The sequence below is a fragment of the Erigeron canadensis genome, chromosome 9 (assembly GCF_010389155.1).
Source record: "Erigeron canadensis isolate Cc75 chromosome 9, C_canadensis_v1, whole genome shotgun sequence".
NCBI classification, from domain to species: Eukaryota; Viridiplantae; Streptophyta; class Magnoliopsida; order Asterales; family Asteraceae; genus Erigeron; species Erigeron canadensis.
Window position 1 is genome coordinate 6,575,376 of NC_057769.1, and position 22,415 is coordinate 6,597,790.

Genomic DNA, 22,415 nt, shown 5'->3' on the forward strand with positions numbered 1-22,415 from the left:
AAACTGATCATGGATGAAGCGCACAAGGCAGGATACTCTATACACCCGGGAATAGATAAGATGTATCAAGACTTGCGAGATTTATTTTGGTGGCCAGGGATGAAGAGCGATGTGGCAGTTTATGTGAGCAAGTGTCTAACGTGTTTGAGAGTTAAAGCGGAACATAAGAAGCCAGGAGGACTACTAACACAACCAGAGCTTCCCAGCTGGAAGTGGGAGAAGATCACTATGGATTTTGTCACGAAGTTACCAAGAACGAGTAGTGGTAAAGATGCTATATGGGTGGTGGTAGATCAACTGACCAAGTCAGCGCATTTCATACCTATACGTGAAGATTATTCTATGGAGCAGTATGCACGTCTGTATCTTAAAGAGATTGTAGCTAAACACGGTGTCCCTGTATCAATCATTAGTGATAGGGATAGTCGATTTACCTCAGGATTTTGGAGATCATTACAACGAGCTTTGGGAACGCGAATCGATATGAGCACAGCCTACCATCCGCAGTCAGACGGACAGAGTGAGAGAACGATTCAAACACTCGAAGACATGCTAAGAGCCTGTGTCATAGACTTTGGAGGAAGTTGGGACACTCATCTCCCATTAGTCGAATTCTCGTATAACAACAGTTATCATGCAAGTATCGGGTGTCCACCTTATGAGGTTTTGTACGGAAGGAAATGTCGATCTCCACTTGCATGGCACGAAGTTGGGGACATGCAACTAATAGGTCCAGAGATCATTCTCGAAACTACTGAAAGAGTCGCTCAAATTAAGGAGAATCTACTGAAAGCAAGAGACAAACAAAAGAAATATGCAGACAACCGAAGAAAACCCCTAGAGTTTCAGGTGGGTGATCGAGTAATGCTTAAAGTTTCGCCATGGAAGGGCGTGGTCAGATTCATAAAGAGGGGGAAACTAGCCCCAAGATATGTTGGACCGTTTGAGATCGTAGAGCGCATTGGTGCAGTAGCCTACCGTTTGAAACTTCCCCAAGAACTAAGTAACGTACACGATGTCTTCCACGTATCGAACCTCAAGAAGTGCCTAGCCGATGAAACAACATATGTTCCTTTGAACGAGATACGAGTAGACAGTAACCTAAGCTTCAAGGAAGAACCCGTAGAAATTCTAGAACGAATAGTCAAAAAGCTCAAGAGACATAAGTATACTATTGTGAAAGTTCGTTGGAACTCCCGTAGAGGTCCAGAATTCACTTGGGAACGAGAAGATCAGATGAAGCTTAAGTATCCGCATCTATTCGCTTAGCGTATTATCCTAGTCTAGCAAGTAAACTTAAGGACTTAATTCCTAACTTGATACTTGATGTTTATTATGCAATGTGATATTTAGAAAACTCAATGTGAAGCATGCTACTTGTTACTCTTGATGCAAATACACTTAGCACTAAACATGCAATCTAATACTTGTAAACTTAGTGTGCAAGCGAAGCATGAAACATGATGTGTAAATTCGAATTTCGGGACGCAATTCCTTTAAGTGGGGGAGAATGTAACAACCGCCTTAGAAATAATTTAAATAAATCCATAATATGTTCTAGTTTCGAACATGTGCTCACGTGAAGGTCTATTCACTCTTAAATCTTAAATTATAAGACGCGTCTATGGTCTATTGTGATAAGAATGTTAGGTTTCAAGACGTAAGCGATTGTGTTCAAGAAATTCTAGTCTGAAAATGTTTCATTTAGACCCTACAATTATTAGAATCATAAATTAAGGGAAAACTATAAAAGGGTTAGAAAACCCAATTTCTCTACTTCTTCTCCATTTTCATCTCATCTCACCTCTCTCTCTCTAAAAACACACACATACCTTCACCATCTTCACCCACAAAAAAATTCATCATTTGATTTTGAGTTGTTAAACCAAGATTTCTTGCATTTTTAGCTTCCTTGTGATAATCAAAACATATTTCTAGTATCGATTTTCAGGTAATGACAACAAGTTTTGAGATTTTCATCAAAATAAAAGCTTACTTTTCAAGTGTATGTTCTTGATGATTTGGTCCATTTTTGGTGTAAAAATCGTGTTAAAAGTTAGTGGGTTTGTGTCTAAAAGTGTTTAGTAACCTTTTCGTGATCAAATTTGGGTCGTAAACATGTTTTAATCTTCAAAACCCTCGTTTTTGTTTGAACAGTCCCAAATTCGTCCTAAAAACACTTAAAACGAATTTAGTATCCTGGAAACGAATTTAAGTCTTCCAAAACGAAGTTAAGCTTCAAAACGAACTTAGCAAACTTAAGTCCTCAAACGAATTTAAGGTCTATCTTCGTTCAGATACACCTTACGAACTTAAGGTCTATCTTCGTTCAGATACACCTTACGAATTTAATCTTCGTTCAGCTACACCTTACGAATTTAAACCCTATTTTCGTTAGTTGTAGAAATCAGGTTTTATACTTAGTTGTAATCCAAGTCTATCATGTACAAGGAAACCCTAATTAAGGTATAATCAAGACATATTCGATCTTGTTTATCAAAGTGCGAGTTCAAAGACGTTCATTACGAGTCTAGTGTATGAAAAACACTGTTGAGTCAAACGTTTAAAGATCTTTAGTGATCCAAATCATCAGACATCAAGGACACTTAGTGAATAAATAATCACGAGAACTAATACATGTATCCATCTATACTCAATGGTTTGTGATTAGGTTGACATCAAGACATACTTGGATTCGAGTAGATATATTTTACTGTATCAGTGCTTATACCCTGTGCTTGTACAACTACGTTTGTAGCAGATCACTGTGAGTCTTCGTAGCCCCTTTTTCTTTACTTATTTCGGGGTGAAAGGAATACTACTTAAGCTTTTATACATGCCGTAACTACTTTTACTACTCTTTGGCTATTTGACTACTTGTTACATATTAGCCGGTCCTATCGAGGATTGTGTGTGCTCTATTGATACTATTAGCCGGTCCTATTGAGGATTGTGTGTGCTCTATTGATACTATTAGCCGGTCCTATTGAGGATTGTGTGTGCTCTATTGATACTATTAGCCGGTCCTATCGAGGATTGTGTGTGCTCTATTGATACTATTAGCCGGTCCTATTGAGGATTGTGTGTGCTCTATTGATACTATTAGCCGGTCCTATCGAGGATTGTGTGTGCTCGCTTACTTATGTGCAAGTTGGTCACTAGCCACTACATACTACTTAATACTTGAGATCTATTGGCGGTATAAAATGTTTTTATACTACTTGTTTATACTCAAACCTACGAACTCACCAACCTTTGTGTTGACTCTTTTAAGTATTCCTTTCAGGTAACCAGGCTAATCGTGGCTAGGAATGGTAGCATGGGACTATTAGCAGACTTCAGGATTTAGGGTTGGAGTTTGCATGCTTGTTATTTGGGGTTGGTGGCAATATGCCCAATCGTATCCCCTGCGTGGGACTTTTCATACTTGATTTGGTCACCTTTGTTGAACTTATGTGTAATAACCACTACTATGCTTGTTTGGTTGTGAAATTGACTATTTATGTTTATTCTAAGCACTCATTTAGTATTCCTATGTAACATCCATGTGCGCGTGTGCTTTATCTTACATCCCGAGTTTTCCGCCGCTGTCGGGGTGTTACAATCATAATAGCTTGAATCACTCTAGATGTGCCTAGTCATCTTTTACTTCATATATATCATATAAGCATCATCGTATAGTGTGACATAAGTCACTTACATTAGGTGTGCATAAGTCACTCATCACATATAAGGTGTTAGTTTGTGTGTAGGCGATCATAAGACCTAACAGGGAACCTCACACCCGACTGGATGGATAAGCTTTTCAGCGGTCCATCAGTGTCGTTAAGGAATGGCAAGCCAATCCAGGGGTAGTCCATATGTTCAAAGACATTGGTGGTTAATCACACCACCCGGAGATACTCAAACCACGTAATTATGTTGCAAGGAGCCACCCAAGCAACCATTTACGCACCCGCCGGGCAAGGGCAAGTACGGGTTAAGCTTAACACTTTCATATTATATACGGGCTCGGTTTACATCACATATAGTTTAGGTGTCCACGTTACTTAAACATCATCACATATCATCTTTTTATGTTTGGGCCCTTAAACGTGCACGTGTCATGGCAACTTAATAAGTCTAGTATACTAGATGAACAAGCCATGTAGTCATGCACATTATACGTATCATCAACATATAATACATTTCAATTCATCTCAATACATTACATAGCATTTCATAGCATATCATTACATCGCATACATTGTTACATCACGTACATCATCATATAATTGCAGATCGTATATCATTACAACATTGCATATCATTTATCATCTCAGATCGTACATCATCTCATATCATCTTTCGTTTCATAATACATATATCATTTCGTATCATCTATCATCTCATATCATATATCATTTCATATCATTTCATATATTAAGCATACATAGCATCTCATATTAGTACATATCCTTGGGATAGCATTTCAGGCTTCGATATGCATCTACATAGCCCATATCACCTCCCATATAATCCTGAATACCCATAAGCAAGATACTTTTTGGGAAGTTATTATATGAAAACTATGTTTTGGTTGAACCTTCAGCGTGTCAAAGTAGTGTATCTTACCTCGTAGAATCGTACAACAAATGATAACGTAAGTTACCGAACTTTGCAAGTATTATCGACTACCTATAATCAACATAGGACCGATTTATGAGTATAACGAGACTAAACTGACCTACAGTCTAAATACGTGTCACATACCTTGTAATTACCATCACTCCAGATAATAGTCCCTTTTTGACTATTACCCATGGTAAGTTGTCTCTTTTGTCTACTTCGAGACTATTATCCCAGTTAGTTAGTCTCTTTTTGTCTATTCTTAACTTTTGTCTATTTCTAAACTATTACCCCAGGTAGTTAGTCTCTTTTTGTCTATTTCTAGACTATTACCCCAGGTAGTTAGTCTCTTTTTGTCATTTTTTTCTTCCAAAAACGGGTTTTACACCAAAAAGAAGACTCTTTTAAGACCTAATTGATGATTTAGCCCCATCAATTGCTCCATTAACTAGTTGTTAACAAAAATGGATCATTAGGTCACATTAAACAACCATTCTTACTATCGAAAACTCGATTAATTAATCACAAATTATAATCAACAACCCCCATCCATACTCCAAACCCTAAGAACTGAATTAAATCCATAAAATTGAATCATATGATCACAAATCAAGGGAAATCATCTATATTACCTGCACTTGACGTAGGGGACTCAAGATCTAAACAATCTTTGATCAAAACGGCACAAAATGATTGAATCTTTACTTGGAGAGGGGAGGGATCGGCTAGGGCTTTTCTCACACACTAGTTACAGCAGATTTGTGACAATTTGGGTTGCCTAATTACCTTCTAATCCCTGGCCAGCCATTACAATCTTACACTTAGGACCCCTCAACTTCTAATCTTAACTTTCTTAGCTTATCTTTCTACCAGGAGTCTTATCACACTAACAAGCACTTAATTACTTAACGTCACTTTGATTACTTTCATTAAAGATCACATTTACATATTCATATTAAATACATAAGCATTTAATCATATAATCACATATAAGGCACATTTACTTAACGAACCTAACGTTAACTAACGGAAGGTCAAGTAGTCAAACATGAAAAGTTCGGGATGTTACAGTTTGAGTCATAAACTTATAACGTGACTCTAAATTCGCAGTAAAAGGAAAAAAATTACATATATAATATATACTAATATGCAACCATAAATATAATATATAATATTATAATATATTATATAGGCATCGTGAGTGTGAACTACAAAATTAATTGATTCGTGGTTCTTCTTCTCACTCAAATGAGTATGAGACTCGCCTTAACTCGGACCGAGCCACACCCCGACTTGTAAGAATTTGGATCAAATAAAAGTCACCTCGGTTAAAAAAGTGAATGTGTGAAACAACACTATCCAATTTAGATGTGATCTCTTCTCATATTAAATTTTTTTAATCTATTTTGAACAAAATTTAAAGGAAAAAAATAATCAAAATAGATCAAGAAATGTTAATGTGAGACAAATCATGCCAAAAATAGATGATTTTTGTTTTAAACCTCATCTATAATATAACTAAAAGAGGGGGTTAGGGGTACACTTGGCACCCCTAATCCTTTTTTTTAAGCCTAATTTCCCCTCCTTATTAATCCTCTATTTTTTTTAAATATTTATTTAATGGTTATATATTATTAAAAGGCTGCCCTTTTTAAATTCTTAATATAAGATACCTCCCGAAAATTATTATTATAAGAGTTAATGACATAAATCGTCCATGTGGTTTACCTAAATAGTCACCTTTCGTCATTTAGAGTGGAAATGACTAGAATACCCCTCACGTGGGAGGCATGTGGGGGGATTAATGGGGAGAAGGTGACAGCAAATAGTCAAAGGACCAATATGAACCTTATCATTCTATAAAGGACTGTCCTTGAGGTTTTGGATTTTTAAGGACGAAAGGTGACTATTTTGGTAAACCTTAGGGACGATTTATGTCATTAACCCTTATTATTATTATTATTATTATTATTATTATTATTATTATTATTATTATTATTATTATTATTATATTATTATTATTATTATTATTATTATTATCATCTATTATCTATTATCCATTATCTATATATACAACCTATAAAAAACCATCACATATTCTAAAACCAAAAAAAATCCACGTACGACAACCAAAAGAAAGAAGCTACGATCAACTACAAAAGTTTTATATATATATATATATATATATATATATACTTTGCTCATAATAATTATTTATATACTTTGCTTATAATTAATCATTATTATTATTATTTAACATTAAATTTTATGTTATTGTTATTATTATTTGCTTTTAGTTTAATTTGTTGTCCATTGTAGGTTCGTAATGACTTCTTCTTCAACAACAAAAAATAAGACCACATTAGTTTATCTTGGAGATCTTAAGCCAACACATGTTAACTATCATCTACGACTCCGTGTTGTGTATGTATAGACTGTTTCAGAGTGGAACGAGCCAAATAAAATCAAAACGTTCGAGATGGTCTTTGTTGATGAATTGATATGTACTTTTCAAATTATATATATTTCTTTAGTTTTCGTAGATATAGTCTAAAATTGTTATTTGTGTTTGTCTTAAGTTTAGATATAACAAACTACAAATTTTTTATTTAACTAAAGTTGAAAAAAAAAGAGGTTAACTAGATTCAATATTTATATGGAATTAATTTGCATATGTTTCCTTCTTTAGTTTTCATAATTATAGTTTAAAACGGTTGTTTGTGTTTGTTTTGAGTTTAGATACCCCTAATCCCCCTTTTTTTCCCCATAAAACTCCCTCCTAATTATTTCGCATATTTTAGGTGTCTCCTCTTTATATATATATATATATATATATATATATATATATATATATATATATTCTATTTTAATATATTAAACAAATTTTTTTTATCCTTAAAAACTCTCCAAATATTATTATATATACAACCTTAAAAAACCCTCACCCCTCACGTAATTACTTATTTGGGAGTTGTAAATCTTCACCATACCTTCATCTCCGACCTAATACGTATCTCGGTTCGTTTTCAATTTTAAACCTTCAACAACGGTTATAGTTCGTTGCTTGAGTGTTCTTAACATTTCGTATCTATTTAATATACTTGAATTTTTAATTTTTTTAGCTTTGATTAATATATTTTGAAACTAGACGGGTCCGAGCACCCGTTAATATATATACACAAATCAACTTCTCAAACTGTAAAAATATCACTTGTTAGCTTAAGTTATGTATGCGTTTATTACTGAAGAAAGTTTTATTAGCAAATCCAAATAAGTGGGCCAGCTTTACATGTTTATAGTCCAAGAAATTTTACTTTAGCCCATTCTATTACTGTTGATATATATTGGGCCAAACTTGAAGAGCGAATACCAGACATCCAGACCTCGTTAGTAATATACTCATATCGATGGCAATATAGGAATTATGGATTATGCCATTATGGATTAAAGATTCATGAATTGAAAATTAATGTTTCATATGCTGAATTATGGATTAAAGATTCATGAATTATGGATTATGCCACTATGGATTAAAGATTCATGATTCTGTACTCTGTAATTGATTTTATTCATAAAACATAAAAACAATACAGATGTGACTTTTGCATTTAAGTTATTATGTACATGTTATATTTAAAACAAATACGCCTTTATCTATACTTACTATCTTATAAAGCATTTTGCCCTTTTTAAAAATTCTAAAAAATGATTTGAAATATCAAAATTACCCATGTTCTTTTTTTACTAATTTAAACATCTCTACCTAATATACCTATAATACCCTTAAATCTCAACCACCCATTTTCTTTCCTCTCATCAAATTTCAATCACTCAATTTTTTTCTCTCTTTCATAAATCATTTTATTCCTCTAATTCATTCAAATCGTTTATCTCAAAAACCGTTTATCGATAAATTATAAAAACTGTATGGGTATTCTTAAAATTTCATGCTCTTTCATTAGAGATGTCATTTGATATACTTTCGACGAATTTTTAAATCCGAGGGCGAAGCCCGTACGACTAAAGCATTTGACTATCACACTATATGACTTATCACCTCTTATGACCTATCACCCCCACCATCTCACCGTCACAACGTGCGAACACTTTCACTCGTCTAATAAAAAAAGGGAGACTGTAGTTTCTGTTTTGAAAACAAGTTTTCTGTTTGAAGACATATATTATTTTGAATTTTTGATTTTATGGCATTCGCTCTGGCAATAACTGACGTCTGATTGATGTTTCCATTTTATGAACTAAAAATTCGGAAATATTTTATTAGAAATAATTTCTTTTACCAGAATAGGTATAAGTTTACTTTCCTTCGGCTTGATCATACTTTCATTTGTGACCGTAGAACTGAATTTCGGGTGTTAAAAAGACTCGTACACTTTACTGAAAACAATACATCGACTTGCGCATTACAATCTTCAACATCTGACATTTGACACCAAAAATTAAAGTTCTGATATTTTCGTTCTGATTTTTCCTAAAATCCAAGTATTGCTTGTTAGTATTATCTAAAGAGGATTCGTGTAAATATAGGCATTTGTGTGAGTCAACTTAATGACAATGATCAAAGCATTATCCAAGTGATCAAGTCAATCTCATTATCTGCATTCCAAATTCAAATATCACTTGCTTATAAATTGGTTGATTTGGATTGTATTTGATCTCAAACAGGGCAATGTCCTTATAGAAAAAAAGATTACCTGAAAATGGATAGGTTAAATGGGTCCAAAGTCACCCAAAATGTATTTGTGAATGTAGGCAACCTTGTTATTGTTTAACTCATAACATAGCTTACTAAGCTAAAATTACCATCTTTTAATCATTATAACTATATAATAAACGGAAAAAAATATCTCACCAGATAACTAGCCCGCCCACCTTCACAATTCTATGTGTCAAATTTTCGGTATATTGATTGAATTGCTGTCAGGCTAAATGGTTTGTATGGAGCATTTTGTACAAGAGATTCTACAGTATAATTTCTCTTCACTAAAGAACTACATATGCAAATCACCTTTTGTAGAGTAATTACAACCATGTAAATTGTGCACTATGTTTGTTCTAAAAAATAACATTTATATCGAATTAAGGCGAGTATGCAAGTATGCAAGAATACCTGTACTATGACTAATGTAAGCATACGTGTTTCGTCTCTGTCATGATGGTGCTAGATGAAAGATGTTGCCAAGACACCAAGATGCTTAATTTGTTGAGATGGCGTAAATCCTTATAACCTTATCAATCTTCACACGACAGATTGGACAACTTCCTTGTTTAGATTCAATCTCATGTAGACATGACATACAACTAGCCATATGTCCACAAGGTATACAAGCTCCTTCAACCCGAGCTTCCCAACATACCACACATAATGGATCACCATTCTGGCCTGCATTCATTGAAACCACATCTTTCTCTGTCGAGTCAAAATACAAATGATCTGAAATATTAGCAATTGGGTATTCATAATTCTCTTCAGGAAGTGGTGGAGCTGAAGGAACTAGTTTAGGAGTCCAAGATTCGACTTCTAAAGGTCTTGATACTACTGTGAATGGAATAGTACCCATATCAATATTTGCTTGTGTACTAACGGGCTCATTTTCAGGCGGTTCATTTATTGATACATTATTACATGATTTAGAAGTTATAGATTGACCAACATGACTCCACCCATTTGCAAGTGACTCAATCTTCATCCATCCATTGCTACTTGTGTCTGGAGTTGCAGATTTATCCCCTAAGCCAGAGCCCCATCCATTATACTCATCTTCAGACTTATCATCCATCCATTCATTATACTCATCTTTAGGCTTATCATATGTCCATCCATTTCTAGATGTTTCTACTCCGGGAAGTTTTCCCGCTGAGCCCAAGCCCCAACCATTATGGTGGCTGTCGGGTGGCTTATCGGCCCATCCATTTGTCATTTGTTCACTTGAACCAGGAGATAAGCGCCAACCATTGAAAGTGGTGTTATCTGTTGTATTCTTCCAACCTTTTTCTTCCATAGTAGCACACTTTTGAGACCTTTTTAATAAACTAGTTAGAAAAGCTGGTGTTCTCTTCTCCATTGATGCCAGAGAAGAATAACCTGTAAACAAAAACATATCATTTAATCGAAGTTTCACTTTCCAATTGAAAAGTTTTGGCAACGTGCATTATCAATTACAGGTAGATAATGTTAATTGGTAAGGTTGGGGCGACTATAAGTCTGCTGGCCCTGACAATCCGGATTTTATGTAAGAGCTCATGGTGACTTCATCACACGTGAACACCACACCGTGTTAGGGGTGATCATCATATGTGATGCGACAATGGCACAATTGATAGTATATATCCTACGAAATGAAGCGTGATTGGGATTACTTTTTCTTTTTTTCAATTCTAAAATGTTTAAGTCGGGTAAAAATAAAAATTCATCGTAAAAACCTGGGTAGTGTAATAATGTCAATATGACAATGTGATAGGGTTATCTCTGTTGGCCCATCTGAATCATTTCGGGTTCGAATCAAACATGCCTAGTGAAAAAACTCACACACACAAACTCACTCTTTGTATATACTAAATTTTGTTATGTTCTACAATGGATAGACACTTATATATATAGACATACATACAAACCATTGTGACTCTTCATGAAAAGTCACAACGTTTCATAAATAACTACCATTGTGACTTTCCCCAAAAGTCACGACCCTCGATAACTAATTTCGTAAAACCACCAATAACTACTGTGTGGTTATTAACTTTACTCTTTACACATTAGGACCCTAAACTTATAAACTTTACAAACTCAGACTCTAAATACATAAATGCATGTGGTCCATGTGGATGCTCTAGTTAGGTTCAAATCGAGCATTAGCGTTTAATTACTACCTCGAAGATAACTAACTACTAATTTAAAAGTATAGCTACATCTGCCGTTAAAAAGATAATAGAAAACAATCTAGCTAGGTAGAATATATTATAGCGGAGTAGGTCACTTATGCTACCGAATGCAAATTCTTTGATTTTCTTATAGTTGTCAATAATTTTAGGAAGTAATAGCAAATTGAATAAGATGACATATAGTCATATCTTTTTATACACACGAGTACTAGGAGATATACATCTTTCATTCTTTCATGATGAGTAAAATGTAGTTTGTTAATTTTCGGTCGACCACAAAACTGACAAAACATAGATACAGATAACAGATGTATATGGTTCATTCATATTCATATAATTATAATGATAATAATTCGATAAACGGAACATGAAATAATAATTACCTCTAAGGCTCTAATGCCCGCAGCTTGTCGCACAAGTATGGTGGTGACTTTGTGATCAATAGGGATTGCAGACAACCAAACACTTGGCAAATGTTTTTTCTGATTAATTATCGTTTTCTACTAATATATTAACAAAATTGATATTTTTAGGGCAATATATATATAGGTAAAAGTTATACCCGTAAGGTAGTTTTATAAATTGTATGTAAAAGAAATTCGAATATGTCTCATACATCATTCACTGGTATGAGATAAATTACGGTTAAAGTAAACCGCTGATCGAAACTAAATTATAATAAAAACGGTAATGATAAATATAATATATATATATATGTTTATTTAGAGTTTATATTTACCTTAAATTTTTAGAATCACATCAAAAACGAAACTTGTAAGCATAGTGAATGATGACAAATAGCCTTATGTTTCAGATCGTAGACTCCAAATTTTTAAGACTTTTTGTTAATAACTTATAATAAGTAATATAAATAATAAGAGTTGAATAATTGAGGGGGAAAATGACAATTTATTAATGGGAAAACGATCAATCAAATAAGGTTATTATGCCTTTTGTAATATTAATAAGCCAAGAATCAGAGTTGAATTATAATTCTAATAAGGAAATTGAATATGTTATTAATAAGTCAAGAGTTAGAGTTTAATTATAAGTCTAATAAGGAATTTAAATCTATTTATAATTAAAAGAAAACTAATTTAATAAAATAAATAAATTAAAAAGATATGTGTCGATCAAGGATTACGCCACGTGTCGTTTTAAGAATATGTCAATCTTGTTTTAGTTTATTAGTAGATATATATATATGATTTTCAGGGCGGGATTTTATATTGATTTTCATGGGAGGAGTTTGTGAGGGGGAAACATGCTTCTTCAATACTTCTAGCAGCATATTGGTTTTTCCTATATATATATATATATCAAGAATTTGGACCTTTTCTAAATTGAAATACTATTTTTCAACACGAGCCTTGTAATAGTAAATGCTCAGTGCCGTTTTCTGCGGGTTTTGAGCCCCAATACCTCAACGGTGTTTGGGGGAGGTTAAGATGTAGGCAAACCTTATCTCTACCTAAGTAGAGAGGCTGCTTCCAGTTTCTACCTAAATGGTAGAAAAGGCCCTCCAACCTTTAGATGGGATGAGGATCGAACCCATGACCCCTGTTTCCAGAGGCAAGGGTGTTTACTACTGATCCAACCATGTGATATGGAATTATGTGGTTGTTTGTAAGAATGATAAATATGTAATTGTTGTGGATAAAAAATGTTTGTGGAAAAAATAAATAGTAGTTAGATGAATCGGCCGATATTTGTAGGAAGAATAATCAATAATTGATGCAGATAGCCTAATGTTAACGACTAGATTATTTTAAAAGTTAAGTTGATTTTAAAATTTTTTCGCTATTTTTGGCGTTTTATAATAATTTTAAACTATTAGCACTTTTGTTAGTTTTTACTTACCATTTAGTTGCAGAAGTATTTCTTTATAAGGGGGTAGGGCTGTAAACGAATCGAACGAACACGAACGAGAGCTTGTTCATGTTCGCTCGTTTAACTTAACGCACGGTTCACGAACGGATAAACGAACATAATGTTGTGTTCACGAACAAATGATCGAACATAATGGTTTGTTCATGTTCGTTCATTTGTGTTCATGAACGAATGTTTATGAAAACAAACGAACGAATTCAAACGAATGAACACAAATGAACAAACACAAACAAACACTAATGAACAAATATATATAACTAAAAATCTTACAAACATATAGTTAGAAATATTAGACCTCATATTCAAGGTTACAAATTATTGATCCGGCTAAAAGTTTTACGAAAAATTTCCTACTTTAGAAAGTGAACATATCTTACGGTTTGATATCAATTTAGTATCTATCTTCATAATTTGTATATAATTTTCATTTTACGTATATAGATAGTTAGATATCAAGGATAATACTTATATTAATATTAATATATATATAGCAACATGCCAACATGAAATGTTCACGAACATAAATGAATGAATGCTCATGAACATAAATGAACGGATGTTCATGAACATTGTTCACGAACATCGTTCAAGAACATAATTGAACGAACGGAAGTTGTGTTCATGTTCGTTCGTTTAACTAAAAGAACGAATTTTTGCGTTCATGTTCGTTCATTTAACTAAACGACGAACACGAACGAACTTTCTGCCGAAGGGTTCATGAATTGTTCATGAAATGTTCGGTTCATTTACAGCCCTATAAGGGGGTTGACATTGGACCTCTCACTTTTATCTCCATACCTCACTCCCCGTCAATCTTTTTATATTACTTTACTTTTATTTTACTTTTTTCATACCACATTTCAAGATTTTGTTGACAACTCATCTCTCATCTATATCTCACACCACATTATACCTCATTTATTAAAAACCCCACTAAAAACCAAATTATACCCCACAAAATACAAAAGCTTACGTTTACCACACATTTTGTCATGTGGTAAACTTTACGACACTTTCTTTGTCACACCGTGAAAATAGTGTTGGTGGCGGTGTTCCCTCATGATAAACTCGTATACCACACTTATAATCCATCGGATGCCAACACCCCAAATTTTATTATATAATAATCTTTTAAACGTTTAGAGTACTTTACATTGATTTTTATACCAATTTTTTTAATTTGTCGTATCACTAATAAAAATTCACATTAAGCGAACTTGTAGACCGTGCTATGCTAATTACAAAGGTAGTTCTGACGCCGATTTCATGTCTCACTTTTTAATTATTTGTGAACATTAAAAAATTCTTTTATATTTTTTAATCTCTCAAGTCTCAAGGAACCGAAGGAAGTGTAATAAAATCAAAATGGGTAGAGGTGAATGATGGGTTGGAAATTCGGATCATCTAACTTGTAAGTATATCATTCTTCATATTTCGTATTTTTTAATTCTTCTCTTTATGTTACAAGTAGTTGATAAGTTGAACTTTGAAAGTAAGGTTAAAATACCAACAACTAAAGAAAAAACATAAAATAACGCGTTTAACACTCTAATATCTTTTTTCGAAAATCAACATCAAGTTATTGTTTCATTAAGAATACTATTGGTAAGTTTCAGTATGAAAATTTTAGTGTACTAAATAGCAGTTTGGTCAAGTTATCAACTAATAACTAATTCAATGTGAATTTCAGTATGATGTTATATAATAGCTTTATTCGATATAATCCATATTTACCACATTCCATGCCCAATTGCCCAGCATAAACACATCTGAAGCAACTTCTGTGTAAATAACCTTCCATCCTTACGATAGTGGTTTAGTACTGGAAAACATGTAGCATAAAAGCTCATATCAATTCAAATCTCATACCATATCTTTAAATTTCTTTAAAAATCAACTGATCACATCCATTGACCAATTCCTAAATTTACCATAAGCTTTAAACTTAAGCCAAGAAAACTAAAATGTAACATATATAGAGTTATAGACACAAACAAACAACTTGAATTTACCACAACACACTAGTAACAAAAACAAAAAATGTATCTAGCATATATATGAGCCATTGTTCATTACAGTTCAGTTTTGCTCTTCACGATAAGCGCCAACAAGGATACACAAAACACACTTGTACACATAAACACTGACACTCCTCCAAGTGTTAACATTTTTCTTGGCATAACATCATACATGTCACTTCCTCCTTCACTTTCTTCCTCTATAAAACCCTCCTGTGCAATCTCTATTCGCCACACACCACCATAAAAACAATCAACAATGGCTTACAAAGCTTCTTTGTTCTTAGCTTTCTTTCTTCTTGTTTCCACTTCCCTTGCTCGCCAGCAACAACACCAACAGCAGCAACAACAGCAGGAACAACTAAGAAATGTTTGTCAGCTTCGAAACATCGATGCTCTCGAACCAAACTCTGTTGTCCAAGCTGAAGCTGGTCTGACTGAGTTCTGGGACGCTAACAACCAACAGTTCCAGTGTGCTGGTGTTGACTTTATTCGTCACAGGATCCAACCTGGTGGCCTTCTTTTGCCTTCCTATGTCAACACCCCCATCTTGGCCTTCATCGAAAAAGGTATATATATATATATACACTCCCTCCGTCTCATATTTTTATGATTAAAATTGAAAACAGAATACTTCATAATATTAAAATTGGATTTTTAATATGGGACGGAAGTGTAATTTTGAACACATAACAAGTAAAAATGTGTAACATTGTTATTAGAGCCGGTACTGAAGATTTAAGTGTCCACAGCATAAATTTTTATAAATGATAACTAACGTTATATACTTAAACTTTCTTTTGTAATTAATTAAAAATTGTTGAAGAAAAAAAACTAATGGGTATATAACTATATATATAATATATGTTATTGTCTCATCAATTATATGATCTATATATACAGGTAAGGCTGTGCAAGGAGTTATATTGCCAGGATGTCCAGAAACCTTTGAAATTTCACAGCAGCAACAGTTTTCTAGCCAGGGCCAGCGACAGGGCCAGCAACAGGGCCAGAGATTTGATCAACAAGATCGTCATCAAAAAGTAGAGAACTTGTACCCTGGTGATGTCGTTGCTGTTCCCACTGGTGCTGCCCACTGGCTTTACAACGATGGTGATAACGAACTTGTTGTTGTCGTTTTCTTTGATGCTCAGAACAGTGATAACCAGCTTGATCCAAACCACAGGGTATATATACATATATATACACATATTATTACATTAATTATTTACATATTGTTGAGGGGACACCTAATTATAACTAGTCTTTCCGGGACAAGAAAAATCTGACTCTTAACGAATTCAAATATATATTACAGAGTATATATATTTTTTTTATAAATGATGATTCTTCACGAATTCAAATATATATTAAACTTTTTATAAATGATGACACTTAACGAATTTAAATATATATTAAACTTTTTATAAATGATTGACTAACATTATTAATTATATTTTACCAGAGATTCTTCTTGGCTGGTAACCCACAAGATCAAAGCCAACAATCCCAGGGACGACAACACACACGAGAACAACAACAACAACAACAACAACGTCCGGATCAACGCCCTAGCCGCCAACACCAATCTCAACAACAAAACGCCGGCAACATCTTCAGAGGATTCGACACCGAATTTATCGCAGAAGCATTCAATGTCGACCAAGAAACCGCCCAAAAACTTCAAGGAGAAAGAGACCAAAGGGGCCACATTGTTAACGTCCAACAAGGCCAACTTCAAATCATCCGTCCACAACAGCAGCAACAACAACCATGGGGCCAACAGCAACAACAACCATGGGGGCAACAACCACAATACCCATGGGGGCAACAAAGGGGGCAAGGACAACAACCACAATACCCATGGGGGCGACAACAAGGTGGATCCGGATCCGGTAGAAACGGGTTGGAAGAAACCATCTGTAGTTTGAAGGTTAAGGAAAACATTGACAACCCAACACACGCCGATTTCGTGAACCCACAAGCCGGTCGAATCTCGAACCTCAACAACTTCAAATTCCCAATCCTTCAACTACTCCAACTCAGCGTTGAACGAGGCGAACTTTACCCAAATGCAATCCAGGCTCCACACTACACATTCAACGCCCACAACCTTGTCTACGTAACGGACGGAACCTTGAGGGTACAGATTGTGAACCACGAAGGAAACTCGGTTTTTGATGACGAACTTAACCAAGGACAAGTTGTGGTCATTCCTCAGAACTTTGCTGTGATCAAGAAAGCTGGTCAACAAGGAGCCAGATGGGTTTCTTTCAGGACAAATGAGAATGCGATGATATCGAACCTTGCTGGTCGTGTGTCTGCCATCAGGGGCATGCCCGTCGGTGTGGTCGCGAATTCGTATCAGATTTCGGTACAAGAGGCTCAACGTTTGAAGTATAACCAACCAGAGACTGTTTTGCTTACCCCAGGACGTTATTCCAGGGAACAGATCCAGAAGGCTGCGGCTTAAGTGTAGTATGATACATCGAGAGCTTAATTATGTATGATGATGAGAGACTTCTTGTAAAATAATGTAAGAGCGTAATAAGAGCTTAATGTAATGTAAGAGTAATAATAAAAGCTTAAATTCTCCTAATTAATATTCTAATTTCTATCTAATAATGTCTGACATCTAAAAATGATAAAAACTCCCACATTTACAAATTTTGTTTATCATACTTATCAATTGATTCTTACAGTTTGGTTGGTTGTGTAATTAATGATACATACGAAGTTGAAATAGAAAATTGGAGCTTGAAAAATATAGTCAGATGACTGATATGTATTTACTGCTGATTGGATTCAAAATTTATATGTAAAATGTTATAAGTTCAAATGATCCTATTTAGACCAATTTATACAAGTTATATTTTTCTGAAAGAAAGACTAGTCATCCAGACAATTGTAAGTTGATCCTCATTATCTGAATTTGAAACTTCAAATAACAATCTTTTACTTATATGAGACAACTATATATAGCATAAGGAACAACCAAGTCTTCTAAGTTTGATGAAGGACGTACCTTCGGCTAATTTACTAGAAATGAGAACTATTAAACTTCGGAGCTCCGACCAATTTAGGGATTCTATTTTTTTATGAAGGACCTATTGTGAAATAATCTTAGCTTTGGTTCTATACAAAAATATACAAGATGACATGCTATTAGATTTTAGATGTATGAAGGACCTATTGTGAAGTAATCTTGGCTTTGGTTCTATAAAATATACAAGATGACATGCTATTAGATTTTAGATGTAATTAAGTTGGAGGACTAAAGTATTTTTTATCTTGAAGATGAGGGGTCAAATATATATGGGTTACAATTATAATGGCTGAAGATACTAATATCCCTTTGTAACGGTTATATCTCACCCTCTATATAAAAAATGTAGCAGCAGAAGAATGGGTAATCCTTTTTAATGTAAAAATAGTATGTTATCCCGTGCGTTGCCACGGGGACGAAAAAAGATGGAATAAAGCATTGTAGCCAATTATTTCAAATATTCTGTACATCCATGCCTAATGATTCCTTGTTCATTTCCATAAAAAATGCAGCACCTTTCGGTTCTAAAAATAAAGACGTAGAGTGTTTGGAATTTGGACTTTTGTGCCAGAGAAATTATGTGTGGTCGTGTGGATGGACCAAATGATGCTAATTTAGAGGATTAATGCACAAACCATGTTAGATGAGAAGGTAAGTAAATGTTAAGATAAACTCAAATTATGGGGACTGTATGTGTGCCTATTAGTTATTACCAAAGCTGTAAAATTTAATATCATACTCAGTATAAAGCTAAATATATGGCACACCACTCACCCTAACTCCACTACAGACCCCATAATTTTAGTGCACGGGGGCTGTAGATTTCCAAAAAGTGCAACCTACACAAATGCGTACAGTTCTCTACTCAAACAAAGTTACAACAACAACAACATGACCCAATCCCTGTGCGGGGTATGGGGGAGGTTTGCTGTAGACAGTCAATGCCTCTACCCCAAAGGTAGAGAGACTGCTTCCAATAGGACCTCCGGCCATCAAGGGGAGAAAGTGAGGGAGTGTAAAGTGGCTAGATACCATACCTGTCGTCTGAAAACCTCCATGGAAAGATATACCTATCTGCAGAGTCTCCTTACCCTGGGAGTAGAAGAGAGTAGCAAGCATTAGACCTAGGAATACCTTATCACATGTTCGAGAGTGCATCTATGCTAACAACCATAATAAACATATTAAACAGCCTAAAAATATAGAGCATAATAGACAAAGTCATCTACCAGAAACTCAAACAATGTGGTAAGAAAACAACCAAGACTAATATAATATCAATATAGGATATGGCTATGAAATTCAGGGGCCAAAGAAGTTAAAGGTAGCTAATCACCTACGGAACGAAGTAACTTCGACGTCTAGCTAAAGGGATCTTAGACCACGCACTAAACTCTCACAAACCACTAAATCTAACCTAGATGCGTAATCCTCTGAAAACTCTCGTAGGTCATGTCCTCCGACAGACAAAACATTTTTGGGGTCAACAAATGCTAGAGTAACCTCACCCCTCGATTTAGGCCTATCAAGACTTAAGGCCAAAAACCACTACGGAGGTCACAAAGAACCAAAGTTTAAAAAGACTACTTAACCTATTCCCATAAGCCTTGCACTCCTAGTCCACGTCCTCTGCCAAGAAGCTCCTTTGGCGTATTCGGGATTCAGCGCTTCCACCTCCATCAACCTACCCGTTCTCTTGTCAGGTCGAAACCCAACGTAGCTAATCAGACTTAGGCAAAGCAATATATGAGACGATGGCAGTCCTAGTCACTCAAACCTAACCTAATCCTCAACTCTAATCCTAGCTCTCCAGACCGTCCTATCCGATGTCATGTCCTCCGACAAGCCAAGCTCTATTAGGTCCTTCGCTAATCGATCTTCCCACCTCATCTTAGGCCTCCCCCTTCTTCGTATGCCGTCAATGTGGATAACCTCCGCACTCCTTAGTGGAGATGTTTGATCCCTTCTCCTAACATGGCCAAACCATCTCAAACGTCCTTCCCTTAGCTTGTTAATGATGGTCCCTACTTCAAGTTCAACTCTAAAAGCTCCAGTAGGGATCCTGTCTGATAGGGTCTTCCCGCAAGTCCACCTTAGCATCCTCATCTCAGCCACCTCCACTCGAGACGCTTGGGTTTTCTTTATCGGCCAACATTCCGACCCGTATAACATTGTCGGTCTAATAGCCACTCTGTAAAACTTGCCTTTCAGTTTTAGTGGGATCCTCTTGTCACACAAGACTCCAGTAGATGCTCTCCACTTCATCCACCCCGCTTGAATCCGATGTGTCACGTCTTCGTCGATCTCCCCCGATTTGTGTATCACCGAGCCCAGGTATCTAAAAGACTCCTTCGAACACAATATTCGTTCTCCAATGTGAATATCCGCATCAACATTTTGTCTTCTCACATTCTTATCAAAGTCGCATCGTAGGTATTCAGTCTTCTCTCGGCTCACGCACAAGCCATTATCTTCAAGGGCTCTTCTCCATTTCTCTAACCTACTGTTTAGCTCGTCCGCCGATCTCGAAATAAGCGCGATGTCATCTGCAAAAATCAGGCACCACGGTAGTTCCTCCTGTAGACCACTTGACAACTCATCTAAGATCAAGGTAAAAAGGTAAGGGCTAAGCGCTGAACCCTGGTGTAGGCCCATTTCTACCGAAAATAGCTCTGTGTTCCCCACAGGGGTTCGAACACCGGTCCTCACCCTATCGTACATATCTCTAATAACCCTAATGTATCTCCCAGTAACTTCTTTCGCTTGTAGCGCCTTCCAAATCAGCTCCCGTGGTACACTATCGAACACCGGTACTTAAACAAAGTTAGACTATTAATAAAAATAATCTGCAAAGCTATTTTTTCATCAGATCTCAAACTTATGATTGAAAAAAGTTTCAAGCAAATCAGGTCTTTACCTTCGTCCTCGCAGAAATAAGCATGCTGCCTCAGTTTTACATTGTGAATTCGTAGTCGCTGAATTTGTTTTTACCTATAATTGTTCATATAATGGATATGGATCCATCATGGTGATTTGTTTATATAATTACATATATATATATATATATATATATATATATATATATATATATAATATATAATATCAATCTGTACATCCTACGGGCATTAGTACTATAGTACATATAAATTAACAACATATGGAATATAAGGAGCAAGAAAAGTCTCAAATATTTTCACCTATTTCAATTTTCAAAATCTTCATCTATTCTTATTTTTATTATCATCATGAAAACTTAACTTAACATACGATATTTATTATTTAGCATATCTATTATACGTTTATACACATAGAATTTAAATTAATAAATTAGGTTGAAAACATGAACCACCCTAATAACTTGCAACAATTGGATTGATTTGTTGGTTAATCGATGAAATTAGAAAATAGGCAACTTACACATGATATATCTTCCTGTTGTAACAGCACCTCCTTATTTCCAGCAGTTGGAAACCCACCACCGGCAAATGTAGTATGTAGATACAGAGATGTGGAAGATATGGAGCCTTGGAGAAGATATAAGTACAAACATTAACCATTCATAGATCCTAATAAAAAGAAGCGAAAATAAAGGGGGTTTTTGGCCAGTTTTTTGATTGTTTTTTTTAATGTAAAAAAGCTATTTTAAGTCTTTGTGTGGGTGTTATGGTTTTTAGTTTTTATATAAGTCATTTTTGATAAGCTAAAAATCAAATATTTTTAGCTTTTTCCTACTTTTTTTTTTCTTTTCAAAAGTCAAAAACTAATCCAAACACTACATAAAAGCTTATAAACTTAAAGGAAAAAAAGCCAAAAACCACCAAAATATAAGCTAGGCCAAACACGCTCTAAGTTAGAACAATTGGATTGATTTGTTGGTTAATTGATGAAATCTATATCTGAGAAATTTGGGGAAAATATACTTTGGAAGGGAAAGAGAAGAGAAAAAGAATAAA

At 34.8% G+C, this 22,415-nt stretch overlaps 3 protein-coding genes across 3 annotated transcripts; 1 reads left to right on the plus strand and 2 right to left on the minus strand.

Moving 5' to 3' along the window:
- Window positions 1–9,586: 9,586 nt before the first annotated feature.
- Window positions 9,587–11,995, minus strand: LOC122582503 (probable E3 ubiquitin-protein ligase XBOS34). The gene is made up of 2 exons (XM_043754907.1): window positions 11,892–11,995; window positions 9,587–10,711 (listed from the first exon to the last, which is right to left on the minus strand). Exon 2 carries the CDS (start codon window positions 10,689–10,691, stop codon window positions 9,822–9,824), a length of 870 nt encoding a protein of 289 aa, XP_043610842.1. The 5' UTR covers window positions 10,692–10,711; window positions 11,892–11,995; the 3' UTR covers window positions 9,587–9,821.
- Window positions 11,996–15,481: 3,486 nt separating this feature from the next.
- LOC122581869 (11S globulin seed storage protein G3-like) lies at window positions 15,482–18,006 on the plus strand. The gene is made up of 3 exons (XM_043754184.1): window positions 15,482–15,985; window positions 16,320–16,603; window positions 16,882–18,006. The coding sequence occupies exons 1-3, from the start codon at window positions 15,676–15,678 to the stop codon at window positions 17,887–17,889; spliced, it is 1,602 nt and encodes a 533-aa protein (XP_043610119.1). The 5' UTR covers window positions 15,482–15,675; the 3' UTR covers window positions 17,890–18,006.
- Window positions 18,007–19,323: 1,317 nt separating this feature from the next.
- On the minus strand, window positions 19,324–21,183 carry LOC122583111. The gene is made up of 3 exons (XM_043755548.1): window positions 20,278–21,183; window positions 19,867–20,010; window positions 19,324–19,554 (listed from the first exon to the last, which is right to left on the minus strand). Exons 1-3 carry the CDS (start codon window positions 21,181–21,183, stop codon window positions 19,324–19,326), a joined length of 1,281 nt encoding a protein of 426 aa, XP_043611483.1.
- Window positions 21,184–22,415: the final 1,232 nt, after the last annotated feature.

Excerpts from the sequence above, each read along its gene's own strand:
- LOC122581869 (XM_043754184.1), top strand. The coding sequence starts at position 15,676 with ATGGCTTACAAAGCTTCTTTGTTCTTAGCTTTCTTTCTTCTTGTTTCC. Across the intron at positions 15,986-16,319 it reads CTTGGCCTTCATCGAAAAAG|GTAAGGCTGTGCAAGGAGTT; the intron begins GTATATATATAT and ends CTATATATACAG. Across the intron at positions 16,604-16,881 it reads AGCTTGATCCAAACCACAGG|AGATTCTTCTTGGCTGGTAA; the intron begins GTATATATACAT and ends ATATTTTACCAG.
- LOC122583111 (XM_043755548.1), bottom strand. The coding sequence starts at position 21,183 with ATGTACGATAGGGTGAGGACCGGTGTTCGAACCCCTGTGGGGAACACA. Across the intron at positions 20,011-20,277 it reads ACATGACATCGGATAGGACG|TGGTTTTTGGCCTTAAGTCT; the intron begins GTCTGGAGAGCT and ends TGACCTCCGTAG. Across the intron at positions 19,555-19,866 it reads CATCTAGGTTAGATTTAGTG|GGTAAGGAGACTCTGCAGAT; the intron begins GTTTGTGAGAGT and ends TTCTACTCCCAG.
- LOC122582503 (XM_043754907.1), bottom strand. The coding sequence starts at position 10,691 with ATGGAGAAGAGAACACCAGCTTTTCTAACTAGTTTATTAAAAAGGTCT.